The sequence below is a fragment of the Schistocerca serialis genome, chromosome 8 (genome assembly GCF_023864345.2).
Source record: "Schistocerca serialis cubense isolate TAMUIC-IGC-003099 chromosome 8, iqSchSeri2.2, whole genome shotgun sequence".
In the NCBI taxonomy this organism is placed as follows: domain Eukaryota; kingdom Metazoa; phylum Arthropoda; class Insecta; order Orthoptera; family Acrididae; genus Schistocerca; species Schistocerca serialis.
In genome coordinates, this window is record NC_064645.1 from 255,194,663 (window position 1) to 255,220,102 (window position 25,440).

The 25,440-nt window shown below is 42.8% G+C and overlaps 1 protein-coding gene across 1 annotated transcript in view; it reads left to right on the forward strand.

Moving 5' to 3' along the window:
* LOC126416258 (inactive pancreatic lipase-related protein 1) overlaps positions 1–25,440 on the forward strand; it is a 235,990-nt gene that overhangs the window by 88,066 nt on the left and 122,484 nt on the right. The window contains exon 3 of the mRNA XM_050083888.1: positions 20,629–20,785. Coding sequence (XP_049939845.1) covers positions 20,629–20,785 — 157 coding nt within the window. The remainder of the gene's footprint in view (positions 1–20,628; positions 20,786–25,440) is intronic.

Here is a 25,440-nt window from a genome sequence, read left to right on the forward strand (position 1 = left end):
AGCTTTATTCTGTATCGTTTGGTCGCTCTGCCGATCGGTTCGGTAGGTGAGTGCACCGTGCCATAGATTTACCACAACTGAGACTCCCTGTAATTCGTAAGGCGTTCGATAGCGCGTCGGTACGGCTACTATGGAACCGAGGTGGGCCAGTGCCCCATTGCCGTCGCTTCTCGCGCCAGCCAATTAAAGACAAGTGACCACAGCTGTGGGCCTGCCCTCCCGACGACTGCACACCCAGCACGGTGCCCCACACACGAAGCGGCCAGCCGACACAACTCCCAGACACGCTATCATCATTATTTAAATCAAAAGGATGGTGAATAGTGTTGGTGGTAGAAGATACCAGAGAAGATGGTGGAAGAAAATGAGAAGATTAGTACATTCACATCCCACTGACACTGAAATGGCTTTGTGTTGCCGCAGTGTACCAGTTATTTATTTGTGTTGTATTTTAAACAAAACCAGGATGTACTCATAAGAAGACACTTTATTATTTTTTTCTACCAGTATGTCTGGCCTTCCTTAGAATAATTACCTGTGTTAAAAATTTGATAACTGATAAGGATCGTTCAGCTGATTTAGTCATTTCAGGACTTGCTAAACAATTATACCTTCAGATGCAAAGTGGTGGCATTAGCTCTTTGATGGGCCCTCATTTATGTCTACAGCTCCTTGACCAAATTACGCGCCACATCCCTACTCAGTCAGTTAGTACCTCGCAACAAAATTGATCGCGGGCATTTCAGAAGGGTTCGTCTCGTCCCTCAGATTACAATGGCAAAGCGCACGGCGCCGCATTTCCTCGAGCTGCCTTACCCGCCTTCGATACTCTTGCCTTCCTCTTAACAGTACCATGTGCACTATGTCCACTTCCATGATTCTCGGCCGAAATGCTTGCATAATTATGAACTCATTTTCCGCTTGGGTGCGTCCCTGTGATTCTCATAATCACTACATGCAAAACTAAAAGCTACTAAGTATTTTTAAAAAAATGAATGTCTCCAGAGTCAAAGCACACCGTACCGAACGAAAGGTCTTACCGACACATGACCACTTCTAGGTATGTTGTTGTTGTGGTCTTCAGTCGTGAGACTTGATTGATGCAGCTCCCCATTCTACTCTATCCTGTGCAAGCTGCTTCATCTCCCATTACGTAGTGCAGCCTACATCCTTCTGAATCTGCTTAGTGTATTCATCTCTTGGTTTCCCTCTACGACTTTTTACCGTCCTCGCTGTCCTCCAATACTAAATTGGTGGTCCCTTGATGCCTCAGAACATGTCCTACCAACCGATCCCTTCTTCTTGTCAAGTTGTGCCACAAAATTTCTCTTCTCTCCAATTCTGTTCAATACCCCCTCATTAGTTATATGATCTATCCATCTAATGTTCAGCATTCTTCTGTAGCACCACATTTCGAAAGCTTCTATTCCCTTCTTGTCCAAACTATTTATCGTCTATGTTTCATTTCCTTAGATGGCTACGCTCCATACAAATATTTTCAGAAACGACTTCCTGACACTGAAATTTATACTCGATGTTAACAAATTTCTCTTCTTCAGAAACGCTTTCCTTGCCATTGCCAGTCTACATGTTATATCCTCTCTACTTCGACCATGATCAGTTATTTTGCTCCCCAAATAGCAAACTCATTTATTAAGCGTCTCATTTCCTTATCTAATACCCTCAGCATCACCTGAGTTAACTCGACTACATTCCATTATCCTCGTTTTGCTTTTGTTGATGCTCATCTTCTATCCTCCATTCAAGACACTGTCGTCCGCAGCTCGTGGTCGTGCGGTAGCGTTCTCGCTTCCCGCGCCCGGGTTCGATTCCCGGCGGGGTCAGGGATTTTCTCTGCCTCGTAATGACTGGGTGTTGTGTGATGTCCTTAGGTTAGTTAGGTTTAAGTAGTTCTAAGTTCTAGGGGACTGATGACCGTAGATGTTAAGTCCCATAGTGCTCAGAGCCATTTGAACCATTTTTTCAAGACACTGTCCATTGCGTTCAACTGCTCTTCCAAGTCCTTTGCTGTCTCTGACAGAATTACAGTGTCATCGGCGAACCTTAAAGTTTTTATTTCTTCTCCATGGATTTTTATACCTACCCCGCATTATTCTTTTGTTTTCTTTAGTACTTGCTCAATACACAGATTGAACAACATTGGGGATAGGCTACAACCCTGTCTCACTCCCTTGCCAACCACTGCTTCCTTTTCATGTCCCTCGACTCTTATAACTGCTACCTGGTTTCTGTACAAATTGTAAATAACCTGTCGCTCCCTGTTTTTTACCCCTGCCACCTTCATAATTTGAATGAGAATATTCCAGTCAACATTGTCAAAAGCTTTCTCTAAGTCTACAAATGCTAGAAACGTATGTTTGCCTTTTCTTAATCTAGTTTCTAAGGTCAGTCGTAGGGTCAGTATTGTCTCACGTGTTCCAATATTTCTACACAATCCAAACTGATCTTCCCCGCGGTCGGCTTCTACCAGTTTTTCCATTCGCCTGTAAAGAATTCGCGTAGTATTTTGCAGCCGTGACTTATTAAATTGATAGTTCGGTAATTTTCACATCTGTCAACACCTGCTTTCTTTGGGATTGGAATTATTATACTCTTTTTGAAGTCTGAGGGTATTTCGCCTGTCTCATACACTTTGCTCACCAGATGGTAGAGTTTTGTGAGGGCTGGCTCTCCCAAGGCTGTCAGTAGTTCTAATGGAATGTTGTCTACTCCCGGGCCCTAATTCTCGGTATAGAAAAATTGACAGCCGGATCGATCATCAGGTGGCCTCAGAAGCGTACAGAATAGTAACTTCGGCTACCGAAGTGAAACCGGTTAACCTACGCATTCGAACGTTAAGCCGTCGGCACACGGACCGTGCATCCGAAAGCTGAGCGTTGAGAGTGACGAGTTTCTGACGTCACAGCGTGGAATAGCACGCTCGGGAGTCTTTCCGAACGTGCAGAGCAATATCTGGCATGTCAGATATTCTGAGCGTGCGTATGAGCGTTGACCAATGAGATGGCACAACTCCGCCTACGTCACACGCACGCCGTCTCCCTTCAGTACAGAGTTGTGAGGCGCCAGATTGGCATTCATTTCAAGCCTATATGTATATATGCCGTTCCGAGCACCAGCAAATTGAGAATCACTGCAAAACCCGTTGTTAACTGTGTGATTCGTTCCAATAAAATAATGAGAAACATCATATCCGTGGCAAAAGAATTATTGTAACTTGTGTATAATGAGAGTAGGCTATTTGAAGGCAGCTACACATTCAAGATCCACCCAAAACGCATTGTTCTTGGTACAATTTCTTATAATTAAATTTCAGTTAGCAACATATCTACGATTAAGGTTTTTAGCAAGCGATAAGATACTATGATTAGATACGAAAGGTGTCATGTTGGTTTAGCGTAATGAATAGCTTCCCTGTCCCATTATGAAATCTTTTGTTGGGGCGGTGGTTCGCGTCCTGACTCAACCAATTTTTTTTCCTAACATTCGCGTTTTTATTAGGTTCTGATACTTTATTATTAGTTTAATATAAGTATAGACTATAATATTTCATGTTATGTAAATACAATTTCACCGTTTTTTGAGGGGTGACTTTGTTCGATTGGCTTAATCTGAAGCTTGCGCTACTTGTATAAAGATAATTTGCTCCTTCTTCTTTTACGCTTCGTAATTCACATGTTGCAAAGATTCTGCTATAGGGTAGGAATAGTGATCAAGTAAGACTGACCTTGGGGTTTTACTAAAATGTGAGAATGATGAAATAATGTTTATCTCATGCGGAAAGTATTCCATATTTGTAACGCACTGCTTGTAATGGAACTTTTATAAGCCTGTGTCCTTATTGATTGGACATGGTACTTTCCTTTTCGTGGACGATGGAAGAAATATGCGTTTTAATAGAGCTAACGTGGGAATTTTACGCGCGCCCGTTGAGTAAACAGTGTGATTTACGAACTAGAAACATGCCTCAACTGCCGCTGGAGTGCGTTGCGATTACGTATACCACGTTGGGGCCCACGTACCGTATGCACAAGTCGCATCGTTCCTGAGCGTTCAGCAGCACGTTGAACTTGGCACGCTCAACGTTAACGTTCGACAGCACGGTCCGTGTGCCGACGGCTTTATGGATGATGCAGACCAGGTTAGTTCGCTTTCCAAGTCAATACTTACAGGGTGTTTCAAAAATGACCGGTATATTTGAAACGGCAATAAAAACTAAACGAGCAGCGATAGAAATACACCGTTTGTTGCAATACGCTTGGGACAACAGTACATTTTCAGGCGGACAAACTTTCGAAATTACAGTAGTTACAATTTTCAACAACAGATGGCGCTGCAAGTGATGTGAAAGATATAGAAGACAACGCAGTCTGTGGGTGCGCCATTCTGTACGTCATCTTTCTGCTGTAAGCATGTGCTGTTCACAACGTGCAAGTGTGCTGTAGACAACATGGTTTATTCCTTAGAACAGAGGATTTTTCTGGTGTTGGAATTCCACCGCCTAGAACACAGTGTTGTTGCAACAAGACGAAGTTTTCAACGGAGGTTTAATGTAACCAAAGGACCGAAAAGCGATACAATAAAGGATCTGTTTGAAAAATTTCAACGGACTGGGAACGTGACGGATGAACGTGCTGGAAAGGTAGGGCGACCGCGTATGGCAACCACAGAGGGCAACGCGCAGCTAGTGCAGCAGGTGATCCAACAGCGGCCTCGGGTTTCCGTTCGCCGTGTTGCAGCTGCGGTCCAAATGACGCCAACGTCCACGTATCGTCTCATGCGCCATAGTTTACACCTCTATCCATACAAAATTCAAACGCGGCAACCCCTCAGCGCCGCTACCATTGCTGCACGAGAGACATTCGCTAACGATATAGTGCACAGGATTGATGACGGCGATATGCATGTGGGCAGCATTTGGTTTACTGACGAAGCTTATTTTTACCTGGACGGCTTCGTCAATAAACAGAACTGGCGCATATGGGGAACTGAAAAACCCATGTTGCAGTCCCATCGTCCCTGCATCCCCAAAAAGTACTGGTCTGGGCCGCCATTTCTTCCAAAGGAATCATTGGCCCATTTTTCAGATCCGAAACGATTACTGCATCTCATTATCTGGACATTCTTCTTGAATTTGTGGTGGTACAAGCTGCCTTAGACGACACTGCGAACACCTCGTGGTTTATGCAAGATGGTGCCCGGCCACATCGCACGGCCGACGTCTTTAATTTCCTGAATGAATATTTCGATGATCGTGTGATTGCTTTGGGCTATCCGAAACATACAGGAGGCGGCGTGGATTGGCCTCCCTATTCGCCAGACATGAACCCCTGTGACTTCTTTCTGTGGGGACACTTGAAAGACCAGGTGTACCGCCAGAATCCAGAAACAATTGAACAGCTGAAGCAGTACATCTCATCTGCATGTGAAGCCATTCCGCCAGACACGTTGTCAAAGGTTTCGGGTAATTTCATTCAGAGACTACGCCATATTATTGCTACGCATGGTGGATATGTGGAAAATATCGTACTATAGAGTTTCCCAGACCGCAGCGCCATCTGTTGTTGAAAATTGTAACTACTGTAATTTCGAAAGTGTACTGTTGTCCCAAGCATATTGCAACAAACGGTGTATTTCTATCGCTGCTCGTTTAGTTTTTATTGCCGTTTCAAATATACCGGTCATTTTTGAAACACCCTGTACGAAACAAGCAGGGGTCAAACGAGTGGTCCGTGTAAACAGAAGCAGCGCGTACACCGGCTATGGGGCGCAGCTGAGCGCTCGGCAGCGCACCGGCGAAGTCGGCCACGAGCAGAGAAGCCTGCTGTGCGCAAGAGACGCTGCAGTGAGTCAGTTGGGCAGCAGCACCACCAGCAGCAGCAGCGGAGGAGAGAGCGCCGCAGCTCCGCGGACGACCTCGCGGCCGCCTCGGAGTTGCGCAACCGCAGAAAGTGCCGCGCGGCGAAAGTTCAGCCTTGGACGCGGACGCGCAGGCTTTCTTCGTCTTCCGGCCGAGCGCATGCTCCTTGAGGTGGGGCACAATGACGCAGCGCCCGCGCACGTGTGGCCCTCAAGGACAGGGACGTCTGTATCAGCAGGGACGTCTGTCCTGGAGTGGACCCAACTCAGGACTATCACCGATATAAAAGCGTTTGTACACTGATGAGCAACAACAAATTGACCACCCATTTAGTAGCTTACTGGTCCACGTTTAGAACACAGTACAACAGCGATGACCGAGCGAGGTGGCGCAGTGCTTAGCACACAGGATTCGTATTCGGGAGGACGAAGGTTCAATCCCGTGTCCGGCCATCCCGGTTTAGGTTTTCCGTGATTTCCCTAAATCGTTCCAGGCAAATGTCGGGATAGTTCCTTTGAAAGAGCACGGCCAACTTCCTTCCCAATCCTTCCTAATCCGATGAGATCGATGATCTCGCTCTTTGGTCTCTTCCCCCAAACAACCCAACCCAACAACAGCGGTTCTTCGTGGCCTCGGCGCGCACTCAGGAAGTCCTTGATCCATTGTTTACATTGTGAAATAAGAGGGAGACAAGAGATTTGTTATGTTAATTTGTATGGATAAAATCCTGAGTCACCGTCGCAAAAATTCTCTAGTGATAACTAGATTTAGCTCATTGACGAGCCATCTTAAGATCTAAAATTCTAGGGTTAGTAATCACAGGGTTGTCGTAGCAAAAAAATGGTTCAACTGGCTCTGAGCGCTGTAGGACTTTACTTCTGAGATCATCAGTCGCCTAGAACTTAGAACTACTTAAACTTAACTAACCGAAGGAAATCACACACATCCATGCCCGAGGCAGGATTCGAACCAGCGACCGTAGCGGTAGCGCGGTTCTAGACCGTAGCGCCTAGAACCGCTCGGCCACTCCGACCGGCGTGTCGTAGCAAGAATGAATATTGTAATACACAAATCCTCCAAATATGAAGGGAAAAATACCTAATCAAAAAAGCAGATAAAAATTCCCTCTACACCCTCCTTAGAAACAATCTCCACTCCTTCCTAATTAGCAATGTAAGTGTGGACCAGATGTGGCTTGAATTCAGAGAAATAGTATCGACAGAAATCACAGATTTATTCCAAATAAATTAACAAACGACGGAGCTGATCCTCCTTGGTACACGAAACGGGTCCGAACATTGTTGCAGAAACAACGAAAAAAACATTCCAAATTTAACAGAATGCAAAATCTCAAAGATTGCCGATCTTTTACAGAAGCTCGACATCTAGATCGGATCTCAATGCGAGATGTTTACAATAGTTTCCACAACGAAACTTTGTTTCGAAACCTGGCAGAAACTCGAAAGAGACTCTAGTCGTATGTAAAGTATGTTAGGGGCAAGATACAATCAATACCTTCTCTGCTCGATAGCAATGGAAATACATCGACGACAGTGCTGCCGAAGTTGAGTTACTAAACACAGCCTTCCGATATTCCTCATCAAAGAAGACGAAGTAAATATTCCAGGATACGAATTAAGAACAGTTGTCAACATGAGTAATTAATAAGTAGATATCCTGGGAGTGGTGAAGCAACTTGAGCAACTTAAAGAGCAAGTCTTCCGGTTCAGACTGTATATCAATTAGGTTCCTTTCAGAGTATGCTGATGCAATGACTCTATACTTCGGGTATACAACCGGTCGCTCGACGAAAGATCCGTACCGAAAGACTGGAAAGTTGGCAGGTCACACCAAAATTCAAGAAAAGTAATAGAATTGGTCCACTAAATTACAGGCCCATATCATTAACGTCGACATGCGTCAGGATTTTGGAACACATATTGTGTTCGAACATTATTAATTACCTTGAAGATAACGGTCTATCGACACATAGTTACGGATTTAGAAAACATCGTTCTTGTGAAACACAACCACCTCATTACTCACACGAAGTATTGGGAGCTATTGACAAGGGATTACTGATTGATTCAATGTTTCTAGATTTCCAGAACGCTTTTGACACTGTACTACTCAAGCGGCTTGTAGTGAAATTGCATGCTTATGAAATATTGTCTCATTCTGCTGTTCCTTGTCTATAAACGATTTAGGAGACAATTTGAGCAGCCGTCCTAGTTTGTTTGCAGATGAAGCTGTCGTTTATCGTCCACTAGAGTCATCAGAAGATCAAAAAAATTTCAAAACTATTTAAAAAAGGTATTTGTATGGTGGGATATTAGCTGTAGAGGCTAAATAATGGAAAGTGTGAGGACATCCACCTGAGTGCTAAAAGGAATCCGTTAAACTTCGGTTATGCGATAAATTAGTCAAATCTAGAGGCCTTAAATTCAACTAAATACCTAGGAATTATAATTACCAACAACTTAAATGGGAAGGAGCACATAGAAAAGTTGTGGCTAAGGTTAACTAATGAATGCGTTTTATTGGCAGAACACTTAGAAAATGTGACAGATCTACTAAAGAGGCTGCCTGCATTAAGGTTGTCCGTCCTCTTTTTAGAATACTGCTGCGCGGTGTGGGATCCTTTGCATATAGGACCGACAGAGTTAATCGAGAAAGTTCAAAGAAGAGCAGCACCTTTTGTATTATCGCGAAATAGAGGACAGAGTGTCTCTGAAATAATACAGGGTTTGGGGTAGACATAATTAAAACAAAGGCTTTTTCGATGTGACGGAATCTTCTCACGAAATTTAAATCTCCAGCCTTCTCTTCCAAATGCGAAAATATTTTGTTGATGCCGACCTACATAGGGAGAAACGATCATCAGAATAAAATAAGGGAAATCAGATCTAGCACGAAAATATATAGGTATTCGTTGTTTCCGCTCGCTGTTTGATATTGGAATAATGGAAAATTGGTGTGAAGGTGGTTTGCGAACCTTCTGCCAGGCACTTAAGGATGATTTGCAGATTATCCATGTAGATGTAGATGTAGAAGAGGTGAAAAACAGCAAAAACATTTCCTATTTAAACTACCATTATATAAGACATACTGATAAAAATTATTATCTCAGTGTGTATCATAGTCGTAACCTGTTGAGCTGAATCGCTCTTGTCACCATGTACATACGGAAAAACATAATAGACCTTGACAAAAATGAAGACTTACGAAAGTATATGCGGTAGGTCGTATTAAGCTATGAAATTAAATAAAGTAGGCCGGCCGCGGTGGCCGAGCGGCTCTAGGCGCTTCAGCCCGGAACCGCGCAACTGCTACGGTCGCAGGTCCGAATCCTGCCTCGGGCATGGATGTGTGTAATGTCCTTAGGTTAGTTAGGTTTAAGTAGTTCTAAGTTCTAGGGGACTGATGACCTCAGAAGTTACGTCCCATAGTGCTCAGAGCCATTTGAATCATTTAACTAAAGTAGAAGGTCGTCATGATTACATAATTTACACCGAGAGCCACGTATCATGTATACAAGGTTGTCAGAAACAGCCTGAAAAGTTTGTGAGGGTGTCGCAGGGTATGTTGTGCTGAGAAACAATCGCAGGGAACAACCCATTCGATACGTTGCGCCGTTTCCGAGTTAATTACAATGAAGTTAGCCAATCAGTCTGTTCTGCGTGCTGCGTTAAGCGGCCCGACAGATACAGTCATTGTCAGCCTTGTTCATAGCGTAGATGATAGCGCACGAGACTGCTCAGTCTTTCGCTAGGGGTTCGATCCTTACTGCCACACCATGTCTCGGGGGGGGGGGGGGGGGGGGGAGGGAGGGGAAGGGGGGGTGCTTGGAGTGCAGTGGCGTGACTGGCTAACTTCGACGCTAATTAATACGCAAACGGCGCAACGTATCGAATTTTTTTTCTTAACAATTATTTCTCAGAACAACCTATCCCAAAACACCTTTTCATATTGTTTGTGATCACCCTGTATATGTAGAGCTCATATTATCACACTTGTGTTTTAATACATGGTTACTGAGAGTGGTAACAGTTACATAGTCCATGTGTGGATACAAATAGAGCATATCACATGCAACGCAGTCTACAGAACAAGGAAGTACTTGCATTACAGCTGTCAAGGAAATGGCCACTACGTAGTGTCATTGCTACAAGAAAACACTGACTTCCAGATAGCGCTTCTAATCAACGAACTATATAGTCCCGACTCTATAATAAGACGTAACGAAATTCCTACTAGATTTACGTCATGTAAGATGCAAGGAACTGTCTTCAATTTCTACAGGTCTGTAGTAACCATAAATGAAACACACGTTGTCCGGTAAGTAATACAATGCCAGGAGATACTGACAGCGAAGGAAATTAATATATGGTCACAACTGAAAGTAGTACAATATTTTAAGATACAGGAAAGTATATACAGTGCCAATGATCAAAAAATTATAAATCTGTATCAACTATGTAACTGTTGCGAGTGACAATCGACCGTTATTATAGGGGTAGGACGTCAAAAATTTAAAAAAGTTCCATTTTCGAAAAATATGTCTGTTTTGTAGCGCACATCTCCCTGAGTAGTTTAATGTATGAAACATATGTATTTGACAGATTATAAGGCACTTTACTTGGTCTTAAATGTACCAAGATGTAGCACCACACCTCTTCGCACAGCATTCTTCTGCCATACACAAGTGAAGAATTCATCACAGGAATTCTCTACCAACTGCTGTAATGGAAGCCATCGACCCTATATTCAGAGACCTTGCAAATGAAAAGTTATTGAAGAAATGTCTTCATGGCGGTAACCAAAACCCTAATGAAAGTTTATACCAAAGAGTATGGGAAAGATTGCCAAAAACCATTTTTGTGGGAAGAAGAGCGCTTGCTATTGGTGTTTATGATGCAGTTTCGTGTTTTAATGATGTTGTGCAAAGCAGGAAATATGTTTTAGAGAAAATGGGAATTAAGCCCTGAGTGAACTGCATCAAAGCTTTGTATGCGATAGACACAGAGCTTGTAGTGAAACAAGATAAATCATTTTTTGAAGTGATAAAATCAAAAAGAGTGCATCATAGGATTGTGAAAGGGGAGAAAACTGATTTAGAAAATGAAAAAAGAACCTGCTTATGGGGTGGGCAGTTCTAAAAGAATGCCAAATACAAGCAGAAACTTTAACGGCCATTTTCCGCAAAACACAACTTTCTGTACTTAGGTATACGTAACATCCAAATTAAATATCCTTTTATTTTATAACCTAATATGCTTATTAAACACAAACTCCTTAATGCAAAACTCTAGAATTTTCCAAATCTATTAAAAACTGAGGTGTAAACTGAGATAATTAACTACAAAATTTGAGTTTTTTTCTAAACATGAAGCTTAAAATGTAACAACTCATTTATTTTTTCATAAATTAAATTAATTCTGAAGTTTAATACACCTGTAAGTATGGTTTGTATGCTGTGCAAAATTCATCGAAGAATCTCTCTTACTTATGAAGAAAAGTGTAACTATAGCAACAAATGTGGCGAATAAGAGTGAGAAAATGATGAAATTTCACATGTAAAAATAATTATTTTGTTAGGTTTTTGAACTTCAGCTGCTGTAAATGTGAATCCTGAATCCTTCCTTGTCATGTTGACAAAGTTTTATGAATTTACTTGTAAAAGTATAGACAGTGGAAATTAAAATATCATGCTGTAGTGTCTCTCCTGTTCCAAGTCGGTCCGTTTGAATTCCTACAGCCCCCCCCCCTCCCGCCCCCGCCACCCCCTTAAATAAAAGTTGGTAGTATAAGCAATAAATATCCATACACCTAACTTTGTAAATTATGTTACCATGACGACTTTCATGGCCTTACACTACTTAACAAAAAGCCTTTTTATGTCTTTATTTCTGCCACGATCTATTATGTTTTCATTATGTACATGACAACAAGAGCGATTCAGCTCAACAGATTACGACGATGTGCACACTGAATTGAGTAATAATTTTGTTGGTATGTGTCATATAGTGGTGGTTTAAATAGGCAATGTTTTTGCTGTTGTCCACTTCTTATATGCAACTTCCTATGTTTTGAATCTCAAGACGGCTTCTCAATGAGCTAAAAACAATCACCAATAAAGGAACTTTTGCGATCTTCGCTTAGGATTTATATCCACAGATTTTAAATCCTTGGTCGTTTACGGAGGTTTTCGCCCCCAAACTTCTACGCAAACGTCACTCAATCCAGTAAATTATGGGCCGACGTTTTGTGCGTGCGGAGGCGGCGCCCGATGATATCACATGTGAATTCCATCTGGGTAAATAGGACGAATTTGGTGGCCGAGATACCAACGAGTTCACTAATGTGCTCCTCGAGCCACCGTAGCGCGATTCTAGCTTTACGAAACGGACGGTTATCCTGCTGAAGATTCCATCGCCGTCGAAGATGAACGGATGCTTTTTAGATATAGTGTGATATTAGGTTGATTGGTACCTTCAAGTACGCGTGACACCAGCAGTCCATTGATGTTCATTTTCCGCTGGGCACACTGGACTCGCATTCGGAAGGACGACGGTTCAATCTCGCGTCCGGCCATCCTGATTTAGGTTTTACGTGATTCCCCTAAATCTCTTCAGGCAAATGCCGGGATGGTTCCTTTGAAAAGGGCACGGCCGACTTCCTTCCTTAATCCGATGAGACCGATGACCTTGCAGTTTGGTCTCCTCCCCCAACACAACACAACCAATCCGCTGGGCAGAAGGTCAGGTTTTGAAGTGTGGACAAAAACGGGAAGTCTATACTGACAGGCGTAATCCACTAGCGCAGTTACGATGATACAGGAAACATCGATTAATCAATTACGTGAAGAATTTTTGTGGGAAGACAGACGCAGGAAAAATACAACTAACACACTTACGTGAATACATATTAAGGTACAAATTATGATAATATCTGCACCTATACTTCTAGCACCCTGTATAGCTACGCATTTACATGGATATGTAACTAGCTGAGAATACGCGATTAATTATCATCAAACTTCGCAACAATCATTCTTAAATGGAGATACAGAGCAGCAGTGTTAGAAGACGTCAAAGTTATTAGATGCTACAATTCTCACAACAGTTCTGTAGAGAGTGTTGAGTTTCTAATCACGGACGGCACAGTGCAGCTTCTATACGCTCTTCTATCTATCAATGTACTTCAAAGGGTCATCTAAGTCCTAGAGCATGCAATACGGTTACAACAGTTGTCAACATCTAAAACTGACCACCCCGATGCTTATACCACAGTGACGTCACTCAAACAATCAGCCTCTATTAGGAGACACAAAATATTGAAGATATGTCTCGCGGTTAACATCTTGTTAATGACTGCTACCTATTGTGACTCGTAAGATCCCTGAGTAGAAAGCAACAGAATAGCGTGTTGACTTTTAGAACCAACAGGAAGGGTTCTGTCTCCCCAGGCAGTAGACGATCGTCTTCATGCGATCAATATTTTCTTCTTAACGTTCATTCCGAACAACAGGCCGGCCGCTGTGGCAGAGAGGTTCTAGGCGCTTCAGTCCGGAACCGCGCTGCTGCTACGGTGACAGGTTCGAATCCTGCCTCGGGCATGGATGTGTGTGATGTCCTTAGGTTAGTTCGGTTCAAATCGCTCTAAGCCCTATGGGACTTAACATCTGAGGTCATCAGTCTCCTAGACTTAGAACTACTTAAGCCAAACAACAGTACAAACTACTCAGCACCGTGCTGCCTGAAGAAGAATAGCAAGTGTATGCCAAGTAAGGAAAGTCTATCAGTAGGCGCACAGAATTCATAATTTAAGGAAGAGAACCACAATTGTAACTGTCTTTTATATGTGTATAATCAGTTTAAATAAAACTTTCTTAAACTTTGCATGTGACTTGATTATTTTTTATTACGCTAACAATGAAAGTGGGGTAAGATATTTTTAGCGCCCTCTCGTTGCGGTTTTTCTATATCCGCCACTGGGTCCATGGGTAGCGCCCTGACCAGTGGTCAAAAATTCATAGGTCCTGGGTTCGAACTCAACCACTGCTTATATTCTGAATAAAAATCATCAGCAATGACGACCAAGTATTTACGATGGATGGAGACAGCTCGTTCTGCCAACGACCTTTGTCAGAGAGCGCGAAGGAGCGGACAAACCTCTAGTAGAGCACTTGCCCGCTTAAGGCAAAGATCCCGAGTTCTAGTTTTAATCTGCCAGTAGCTTTCATATCAGCGCACTCTCCGGTAAAAGTGAAAATTTCGTTCCGCCAACATGATATGTCCACCGGCAAAAATTCCGGGTAAGTGCCCCTTTCGAATCTACGGGATGGGGCTGCCAGGGGGAAATGACAATGAGAAAAGTTTGAATAATCAACGAAAAGGTAACATTCTGCGAGTCGAAACGTAGAACGTCAAAGTTCTAACGTGGTAGCGAAGCTAGAAAATCCGGAAAGGAAATAAAAGACTCAATCTGGATATACTGAGGTCAGTGAAGTACAATGGAAAGAAGATAATGGTTTTTGGTCAGACGAATATAATATCAACAGTATCAGAAAATTATGTATATGCGGAATTTCAATAGAAGGAGAAAGTACGAGAATATGAGGATACTGAACGGGTGTCTCAGTATGTTACAGGAGATGATAATCTGATTTTCATAGAGGGGTGGGGTGGGGTGGGGGGGAAACTGGGATATGGTAATAGGGGCAGGAACAGAAGATACAGCTTCCGGAGAATATAGGATTAGTAGAAAAAATGAAAGAGGAGAAAGACCAATTGAGTTCAGCAATAAGTTTCAGTTGTCACGCAGAGTACACCGTCCGTCCAAAAAATTCCCAGACAGATTTTATTCCTGGAGTATTAGCGACGTCAGAGCAGTAACTACTGTGGTAGCTTGATCTAACAACTGCAAAACAACAGATATGTATTCGACAACAGCAGACTTCCACTGCGTGTGAACTGTAAATCAAGTGTTGAAGCCATTCTGAAGAAGAGAAAACTCTATCAAAAGTTGTAACGCACAAAGAACTATACGTGGACGCCATTCACGCGCGGCTTGGCTAGAACTAAAAACAGGCAAAATGCAGACTGGAATCGGTTTCTGATGATTCTCCAAGACTGGAGAAGGTGAGAATGTGACGCGCTACTTGAACATCACACAGAAGGATTTTTCTGACAATTTCACATGGTTGCATGAAGTTCTGTGGTTACACCCAAGTGGGGGACAGAATATAGACCATCCGTAGCACTGAAACAACCATCGTTTGTTATCCGGTCTCGAAACTTTTTGGGATAATGGAGTACACTGTTTAGAAACCACAAGAGGAGAAGGTATACTTCAGAAAGGCTTACGGACATGAGACGATTCAGACTAGATTGCGTCACGGTTAGACTGAGGTTCCGAAGTCTGATATTGGATTGTAATGTGTACCGGGGAGCAATCATAATTTTGCAGTGATGAAGAGTAGACTGAAACTTAATGGAATCGTCCAGAATAATCATTGTGGTAGCACGTATGATACTGAAGCACTAAGCAAAAATGAGATACGTTTGAAGTTGTCTTATTCTGTGGATACTACGGTAATGCCAACCACTGTAAATAGTTCAGTTGAAGAGTAATGCAGTTGCAGAAGGTGGAATGAAAAACATAGGTAGAAGGAAAGTAACAGAAAAAAATCTTGAATACCAGAAGTAAAACTTCAACTGATCATCGAGAAAAGGACGTACAAAAATGTTCGTGGAAAAACAGGAACACAGCAATATGGGTCACGAAGTCACGGCGAAATAGCCGCAAGAAAAAATATGAAGAATAGAAAAATAAATGATGGTCTGAAGGACTTACTCTGCAAACAGAGAAAAATAAAATAAAAAGGCTTTGGTGAAATGATAAGCAAGGGCACAGACATTAAGAATGCAATGGGTGTCCAATGTTAAATACAGAGGAGGGTATAATGTAATAAATGAAGAAATGGGAGTTGATATGGTAGGCATAGAGCATCTAATATTAGGGTCAGAGTTTAATAGAAGTTTAGAAGGCCGACGAGGTAAATAACTTCTTTGAATAAGACCTGTAAAAGGGGAGAGGATAATTTATTCGACTTTCGGATAAAATATCATTCACAAAATACAGAAGGTAGGAAGGGGAGATGAGGGCGAAAATTATAGCACAATCATCAAGAATAACATACAGAAGAACGGGAAAGAAAGTCCAGCTTCTGATAGATGACGATCAGTTCGGCTTTCACAAAGGTAAAGGCACAAGTTCACTTGTTACCCTTGATAAGGAAAGCAAAACTTAAGAAAGAGAAATTTGTTCACCTAGAGAAAGCTTTAGACAATGTAAAATGGTGGACAGTGTCCAAAATTCTGAGGAAAATAAGGAAAGACGGATAATTTGCGATATGTTAGAGAGTCAAGAAAGAAAGTTTTAAGATTGAAAAGGGTGTAAGAGAAGTACGCAGTCTTGCATCCCTACAGTTAAATCTAAACATGGAGGAAGCACTGATAAAAATATAAGAAAGTTTCAAGATTGAGACTAAAATCGGCAGTGAGAGGATATCAGTCATAAATTTCGCCGATGACAGTACTATCCTCAGTGAGAGTGAAGCAGAAATGAAGGAAATGTCGACAGAATGAACAGTTTAATGAGTACAAAGTAAGGACTGAGATTAAAGCGATTAAATATGAAAGTAATGAAGAGTGGCAAAAATGGTATTGGCCATAGATTTAACACCAAAACTGGTTACGAAGAAGTAGATGTGCAGGAATTTTGTTGCCATGGAACTAAAATAACATATGACGGGCGATGCAAGTAAGATATAAAAAGCAGACTAACACTTGCAAAGAGTGCAGTTCTGGCCAAAAGAAGTCTACTAGTATTTAACATTGGCCTTAAATTGAGGAACAAATTTTTGGAACTATGTGTTTGGAGCACACCATCGTTTGGTAGTGAATTATGGACAGTGGGAAAACCGAAACAGAAAAGAATTGAAGTGTATGAGATGTAATGTTACAGAAGAATGTTGAAAATTAGGTTCTTCGCAGAATCGGCGAGGAAAGGAATATATGGAAAACTCTGACAAGAAGAAAGGACAATATGTGTGTGATTGACACGCTTAAAAAATTAAGACGTAATTATTGCTGCAAGTAAATTAAACATTAATTTGCAATGCGTCCGTACAGTACGAAAAAAATTTCGAAACTGATTAACTGGTTTTATGTGAATTTTTTAAAGTGCTAATCGCTATATTTCTGCGCCCCGGGCCATGCGCTACTTTCTTGGTAGGTTTGTATCCGTATTCCAGTATCGCAGCTACGAAGTAGGAGAGACGCACTCTCAGAATTTAGGTTGCGAGGACAGATCGTGAGTCGTGCCTCGGTAACTCAGTTGGTAAGGGAATAGCTCGAGAAAGGCTATACTCTCCTGTTAATGATTCATTCCGGAGAATACGCTTTGTAAACATAAGGTCTGAGATTTGGTGCTATAGAAGGGTTTCGAAAATTCGGTTGATTGATATGGAAACAAATGAGCAGGTTCTCCGCGAAATCGTTGAGGAGAGGATCATGTCGCAAATATTAAGAAGAAGGGATACGATGATAGGACATATGTTAAGACTTCCATGCTATTAGTGGAAGCTGCTGAGGGTAAGAAGAGTGGAATACATCCAACAAATAATTGAGGCTGTAGGTCGCAAGTGCTACTTTGAGATTAGGTTGGCCCAGTAGAGAAATTCGTGACAGGCCGCATTCAACCAATCATAATCAGAAGATTGGTACTTAAAAAAAAGTCGTTGTTTGAATATTCGAGCTACGTTAGTTAAAATAATTTTTTTAAAGATCTAATTCTACTGAAAATCTTTATACGTTCGTACTGACAGAGTAACTAAGGTTTCATATTTACAAAGAAGTATGCTTTTCTCTTCGTCTTATCGAAATCACATACAAAGCCATTTAAAGTTTTTTAGAATTTTTTATAGTATTTCGAGCAAGTACATAGGTGTGCCAATCAGCGCAACACTGACAGAAACCTGTTCTGCCTAGGTCGAGTATCCCTTTCACATATTCATGAGGCTGCATTACTTAATCTCAAAGTCGGAAACTGCATCCCGATGTGCTGGTGAAATCGTGCTCTGAATCAGTGCTCTGAATCAGTCACTTCAGTAGTATCGTGGTACAGTGAAAAACGTAGTTACATCGAATACATGTTTCATTTAGTTTCTGGACGTTGTGATGAGTATCTGTCAGATCTGAATCATGTAGCAAGAAACAACAGCAAGTACTGTACAGGAAATTGCTTAGACGGGGTTTTCAGCTGCTTAAAAGTGTTACTTCGTTATGAGGAAAGACACAAGGTTGGACTACTTCATGTCCGCCCACCGCCCAGAAGTTAGCTGTGCAACTTTTCGGAAGGTAAATATTCACTAGATCTTGCTTTATGCAGTTTTTGTGTGCTAGAGTTTTACGTTTACAGTAAAGGTAGCGTTAGGCGCAATGAATTTCGATGGTCCTGTAGAAGAGTGAGTTTAGGAGAAACATGTCAGGATCGTAGGTGGATGTTTAATGAGGCTGATTGTAACCTGGATGCGAGCAAGGTATCAGACCATGCTCTTCCATGAAGTTGTAGATTATGCAGTCGAGCAACAGATTCGTGGAACAGGGAAGATAGCTTTGTGCCCTTCAGGCAATATTAGAAATGACGCACTTTTAATTAGAGAGGTTGAAGGGGAAAAGAGACAGTGAGAAGTGGGAAAAGAAAACAAGTGATAGACTAAAGGAAAGTAATTTAAATTGTGAAGTGGACATATTTGCAAACGGCGGTACCCACGAACTTGTCATTCATAAATATGCTTTATTATGAGTGGTCGGGAAATGCAGAAGGCGTTAGATTCAAAACTGACAGCTGGTGTAAACGTTTCTGGAGCCGGTTTGTTTACAATTTTACGAGAGTTTTATGGGCTGAGCGCTCCGCTGCGTTTCGGGTCATGAGTGCATTTATCGGTGTATGCATGCAATATTGCTTCCATAGACTTGGGGGACCTATTAAATTTAGTGTCGGAAAGTGATGTTATTTAACCTTTCTGTTTCTTCTTTTACGCGGCCTTGCCGCAGTGGATACACCGGTTCCCGTGAGATCACCGAAGTTAAGCGCTGTCAGGGGTGCAGGCGTGGTCGGCACTTGGATGGGTGACCTTCCAAGTGTCAGGCTTGCTCGGCACTTGGATGGCTGACCATCCAGGCCGCCATGCGCTGTTGCCATTTTTCGGGGTGCACTCAGCCTCGTGATGCCAATTGACGAGCTACTCGACCGAATAGCAGCAGCTTCGGTCGAGAATACCGCCATAACGACCGGGAGAGCGGTGTGCTGACCCCATGCCCATCCTATCCGCATCCTCCCCTGAGGATGACACGATGGTCGGATGGTACCCATCACACACTTGAGTAAAAGTGCAGGACGAACATATGACCATCAGTTTATTTTCAGTTGGACAGCAAATTTAATTTGCTTTCCTTTTATCTCAGTCCCACACACGGAATTAATCACACTTGAGTAGCAGAGTTCAGTGTAGCATAACATTAGGTGACAACAGGTTGACCCGTGGTCTAGGGGTTGGGGAAAATTGCTTTGATGGGTTGTGTTGTGTAGATAGTTCTGCTTAGTCAGCGCGTACATAACTTTCCCACTAGAGCGCGTCCCACTAAGCACAACAGCGAAGGTGCAGCGCTCGTCCATCTCCGCACTACGAGATGGCGCTGCCTTAGAGATGGACCAAATTCTGCTTCCTCCAATCTGCATATTAATATGTAACGCAGCCAATGAGATTGCTGCTAACGTAGAACCTTTTCTCCTTGGGAATCACACTCACGCAGTGATACATGAACACGCGAGGTATTATAACGAGTGTGCAGACCTCTGATTAATCAGTCTGCATTTGTCTGTACCAGTCTATAGTCAAGTTTCAGTCTGCGCCTAATAAGATTATCATATTCCTGTACATAGCCATGAAGAGAAATGTATAGACACTTTGTCAAGTATCAGAGATATGTGAGAATAAGATTAACGTACCAAGACCAAAGGAACTTCAGATTGTCAATTGTAAATAGCATCCAGAATCAAGTTATGTAAGGTTTATGCTTGTTACTATTTTAATAAATGTGTGTGAAAATTAATCAAGTCCTGTTTAAAGTTGGTCAGCGTAAATCTGCTACTCTAAGCATGCAAGTGGCATTTCTATCGTCTGACCTAACGGCAGAAGATAAACGCGCCACGATAAGACCACGAGACATATTGCTGACACTCGCCTACTTCGTTAGAGCGACAAATCAAATAATCTGATGGTGTGTGTACCGAAGGTCTTACAGTACGCACAGCACACACGGAATTAATCACACTTGACTAGCTGAGTTTAGTGTAACATAAAGAGATTAGGTCAACATTAGGTGACAATAGGTTGACCCGTGGTCTAGGGGTTGGGGAAAATGGCTTCGATAGCTTGTATGCTGTGACAGTACCTTACAGGGGCACCTCCTTCTCAAATTCACTTCGCAGGATCAAGTTCCTAATCTCACCGTTCATGGTTTACTGGAGATTCGGCATCTCACTCTCCGAGTGGGCGCTGTACATTACGGTGAATCTCTTCTGTTGATTCGCAGCAGCTACTGCAGACTTTCCGTAATTTTACGGCAATGCTGGTCCCGTTGCTCGCAGCTGAGGCCTTTCTCCCGCCGCTGTTGCAGGATGCGGCGTGTGGGCGCAGCGGGAACAGCTGCTGGAGCGCAACCGCACCTCCGCGAAGAAGCCGCAGTCAGTTCGCGACCTGTTCCGCACGCCCTCCTGCGTGGACCCGCCCGTCACCTGCCCGCACCACAGGATACAGTTCTACCTCTACACCAGGTAAGCGAAGCGTCGTCCCCAGGGCTATAAACAGTGTTCTCAACATGGGATCTAAATTCGATCCCACATTTTTAGACTTCCAAAAGAATTTTGGCACCGTTCCGCAAAAAATTCTAATCAGATTGCGTAAGTACCGAGTATAGTCTCAGTTGCGCAACTTGACTGGTGATTCCAGAATGAGGTTTTCACTCTGCAGCGAAGTATGCGCTGATATGAAACTTCCTGACAGATTACAACTGTGTGCCGGACCGAGACTCGAACTTGGGACCTTTGCCTTTCGTGCGCAAGTGCTCTACCATCTGAGCTACCCAAGCACGACACACGCCCCGTCCTCACAGCTTTACTTCTGCCAGTACCTCGTCTCCTACCTTCCAAACTTCACAGAAGCTCTCCTGCGAACCTTGCAGAACTAGCACTCGCCTCGTGATGACTGGGTGTTGTGTGACGTCTTAGGTTAGTTAGGTTTAAGTAGTTCTAAGTTCTAGGGGACTGATGACCATATATGTTAAGTCCCATAGTGCTCAGAGCTATTTGAACCATTTTTGAACTAGCACTCCTCAAAGAAAGGATATTGCGGAGATATGGCTTAGCCACAGCCTGGGGGATGTTTCCAGAATGAGATTTTCACTCTGCAGCGGAGTGTGCGCTGATATGAAACTTCCTTACAGATTAAAACTGTGTGCCGGACCGAGACTCGAACTCGGGACCTTGGCCTTTCGCGGGCAAGTGCTCTACCAATTGAGCTACCCAAGCACGACTCACGCCCCGTCCTCACAGCTTTATTTCTGCCAGTACCTCGTCTCCTACCTTCCAAACCTTACAGAAGCTCTCCTGCGAACCTTGCAGAACTAGCACGAGTCTCGGTCCGGCACACAGTGTTAATCTGTCAGGTAGTTTCATATCAGCGCACACTCCGCTGCAAAGTGAAAATCTTATTCTGGAAACATCCCCCAGGATGTGGCTAAGCCATGTCTCCGCAATATCCTTTCTTTCAGGAGTGCTAGTTCTGCAAGGTTCGCAGGAGAGCTTCTGTAAAGTTTGGAAGGTAGGAGACGAGGTACTGGCAGAAGTAAAGCTGTGAGGACGGGGCGTGAGTCGTGCTTGGGTAGCTCAGTTAGTAGAGCACTTGCATGCGAAAGGCAAAGGTCCCGAGTTCGAGTCTCGGTCTGGCACACAGTTTTGATCTGTCAGGAATTTTTTGATTGGTGATTTCTTGTCAGAAAGCATTTTATTGCATAACCGGTATCGACAGAGTTATGCTGTCATCATCAGATCTTATTCTTTAAAATTTTACCACACGTTGTCCATCACTTTTACAGGCTCTTACACACTCCATATCTGTCCGATGTGTAACGACTTGTAACGCTGGTGGACAATATTTTGTAAAAATTTTAGAGCGTAATATCCGATGGTAGATTCACCCGTGGTCTGTGGGTAGCGTCTACGATTAGTAATCCAAACGTTATGGGTACCGGGATAGAGGCGGGCCACTGCTTAAATTTTGAATAAAAGTCATCATCAATGGCGGCCGATGATTTCCGGTTCAAGGCGTCAACCTCATTCAGCCAACGGCGTTGTGAAAGAGGGCTGTGGAGCGGAAAGAGGTTCTGGACATCTGCCGAGAATTCTTCTGGGTTGTATGGCTGTGGTCCATTGCACTCTACTGTCTCTGAAGTTTTGTCCAAACCTACGTTGTACATCTTCGGAGGTGCTCTTGGTTGTGCTAAGAGCAAAACCAGGAGCACCTCCGAATATGTCCAACGTTGCTTTGGATGAAACGTCAGGCATAGAAGAGTTCCATGGACCACGGCCATACAACCCGGAAGAATTCTCGGCAACTGAAACATCCGGTCGTGAAAGCCTTGATTGTATGTTCTGGACATCTCTTGCCCTTGAGGTGGGAAATTGCCCTAAAGACGGAAGAATCGGTAATGACCAACGGCATGAGGATGCAGAAGGCAATAGTAATCACTGCATTAAAGACACAATGTGCATCAGCAAGAAATATTGTCTGTAATTGAAAAGTGTCGTGATGATCTCCCAATTTGCAAAAGATTCCGGAACAATCCCCCATTCGGATCACCAAGTGGGAGGTGACCATGAGAAAAAACTTAATAACCAACGAAAGAATAGCGTTCTAGAAAACGGAGCGTAGAATTCCAGGAGTTTTAAGGTGATAGGGAAGCTAGAAAACCTGAAAAGGAAAATGCAGAGCCTCAGTCTAGATATTTTTGTGGTCAATAAAGTGAAATACAATGAAGACAGGGTTTTCTGGTAAGATGAGTATGGGATAATATCAACAGCACCAGGAAAAGGTATAACTGGAATAGAATTCGTTAAGAATGGGAAGCTCCGGCAGAGAGTGAGTTACGGTGAACATTTCACTGATAGGGTCATTAGATCCGACAGCAATCCAACACCAACAACAGGTATACACGCCGACATCGCAAGCTGAACATGAAGAGACAGAGAAAGTAGATGTGGATATTGAATGGTATTAAATGGGTAATTCAGTACATAAAGGGAGATGAAAATCTAATAATCATGGGGGATTAGAATGCGGTTGTACAAGAAGAAGTAGAACAAAAGGTTGCTGAACAATATGGGCTTGGTTCTAGGAATGAGAGTGGAGAAAGACTAAATGACTACTGAAATAAATTTCAGCTAGCGAATACTCTGTTACAGAGTCACAAGAGGAGCAAGTACGGTTGGAAAAGGCAGGGAGATAGGGAAGATTTCAGTTAGATTATATCATTGTCGGGCAGAGATTCTACAATCAAATACTGGATGTTAAGGCGTACCCAGAAGCAGATATAAACTCAGATCGCAACGGAGGGTTGATGAAGAGCAAGTTGAATTTTAAGTGACTAGCCAGGAAAAATCAGTGGACAAAGAAATGGGATACAGATGTATTAATGATTGAACCAACACGCTTAACTTCTCCAAAGCTATAGATAGCGCCATGTGGAACAGCTCAGTAGACAGTTGAGTTGAAGAGGAATGGACATCTCTAAAAAGGGCGATAACAGAAGCTGGAAGGAAAGGCACAGATACAAAAAAGTAACTGCAAACAAACCATGGGTAACAGAAGAAATACTTCAGGCGATCAATGAAAGAAGGAAGTACAAAAATGTTCAGGGAAATTCAGAAATACATAAATACAAATCTGGCAAAGGCCTTGCAGCATTGGATACACCGGTTCCCGTCAGATCATCGAAGTTAAGCGCTGTCGGGAGTGGCCGGCACTTGGATAGGTGACCATCCGGGTCGACATGCGCTGTTGCCATTTTTCGGAGTGTACTCAGCCTCGTGATGCCACGTGAGGAGCTACTTGACCGAGTAGTAGCGGCTCCGGTCAAAGAAAACCATCATAACGACCGGAAGAGTGGTGTGCTGACCACACGCCCCTCCTATCCACATCCTCAGCTGAGGAAGACACGGCGGTCGGATGGTCCCGATGGGCCACTTGTGGCCTGGAGACGGAGGGTGTGTATGCGTGTAAATACAAATTACTTAGGAATGAAATAAACAGGAAGTGCAAAGTCGAAATTGCTACATGAAATATGTGAAGAAATCGAGATATGACTGTCGGAAGAGCTGACTCAACCTATAAGAAAATCACAACAATCCTCGGTGAAACTAACAGCAAGGGTGGTAACATTAAGAGTGAGATGAAAGTTCCATTGTTAAATGCAGAGGAGCGGAAAGTGTTCACTGAAGGCCTCTATGAGGCTTGTCTTCTGATATGACAGAAGAAGAAGCAGTGGTCGAAGTAGAAGAGGCAGGGTATCCAGTATTAGTATCACAGTTGAAAAGAGCTCTGGAAGGCCTAAGGTCAGATAAGGCAGAAGGGATAGCATTTCATCGGACTTCCTAAAATCATTTAGGGAAGTGGCAACAAAACGACTATTCAGATTAGTGTGTAGAGTATATGAAATTGGAGATATTCCATCCGAATTTCGGAAAAATATCATCCACATGATTCCGAAGGTTGCAAGAGCTGATAAGTGTGAGAATCAGCTTAACATCTCATGCATCCAAATCGCTGACAAGGATAACATACAGAAGAATGGAAAAGAAAATTAAGGACTTTAGGAAAGTACTGGCACCAGAGAGGCAGCTCTGATATTGCAGTTGATAATGGAAGCAAGACTAAAGAAAAAATCAAGACACGTTCATGGAATTTGTCAACCTGGAAAAAGCGTTCGACAATGTCAAATGGAGCAAGATTTCTGAGAAAAATAGGGCAAGATTTAGGGAAAAACGGGTACTATAGCTTATGCACAAAAACCAAGAGCGAACAATAAAAGTGGAAGACCAAGAAAGCAGTACTGGTATTAAAAAGAGTATAAGACAGCGATCTAGCCTTTCGCCGCTTCTTTTTCAGTCTATACATATAAGAAGTAAGAAGAGAAAAGGTTCAAGAGTCATATTAAAATTCAAGACGCAAGAACGTCAGTGGTAAGATTCATTGGTGACATTGCAATCCTGAACGTGAAGAATGATTACAGGATCTGCTGAATGGAATGAATAGTATAATGAGTGAAGAATACGGATTGAGAGTAAACCAAAGCAAGACGAAATAATGAGAAGTAATAGAAATGGGAACAGAGAGAAAATTAACATCACACTTGGTGATCACGAAGTAGATGAAG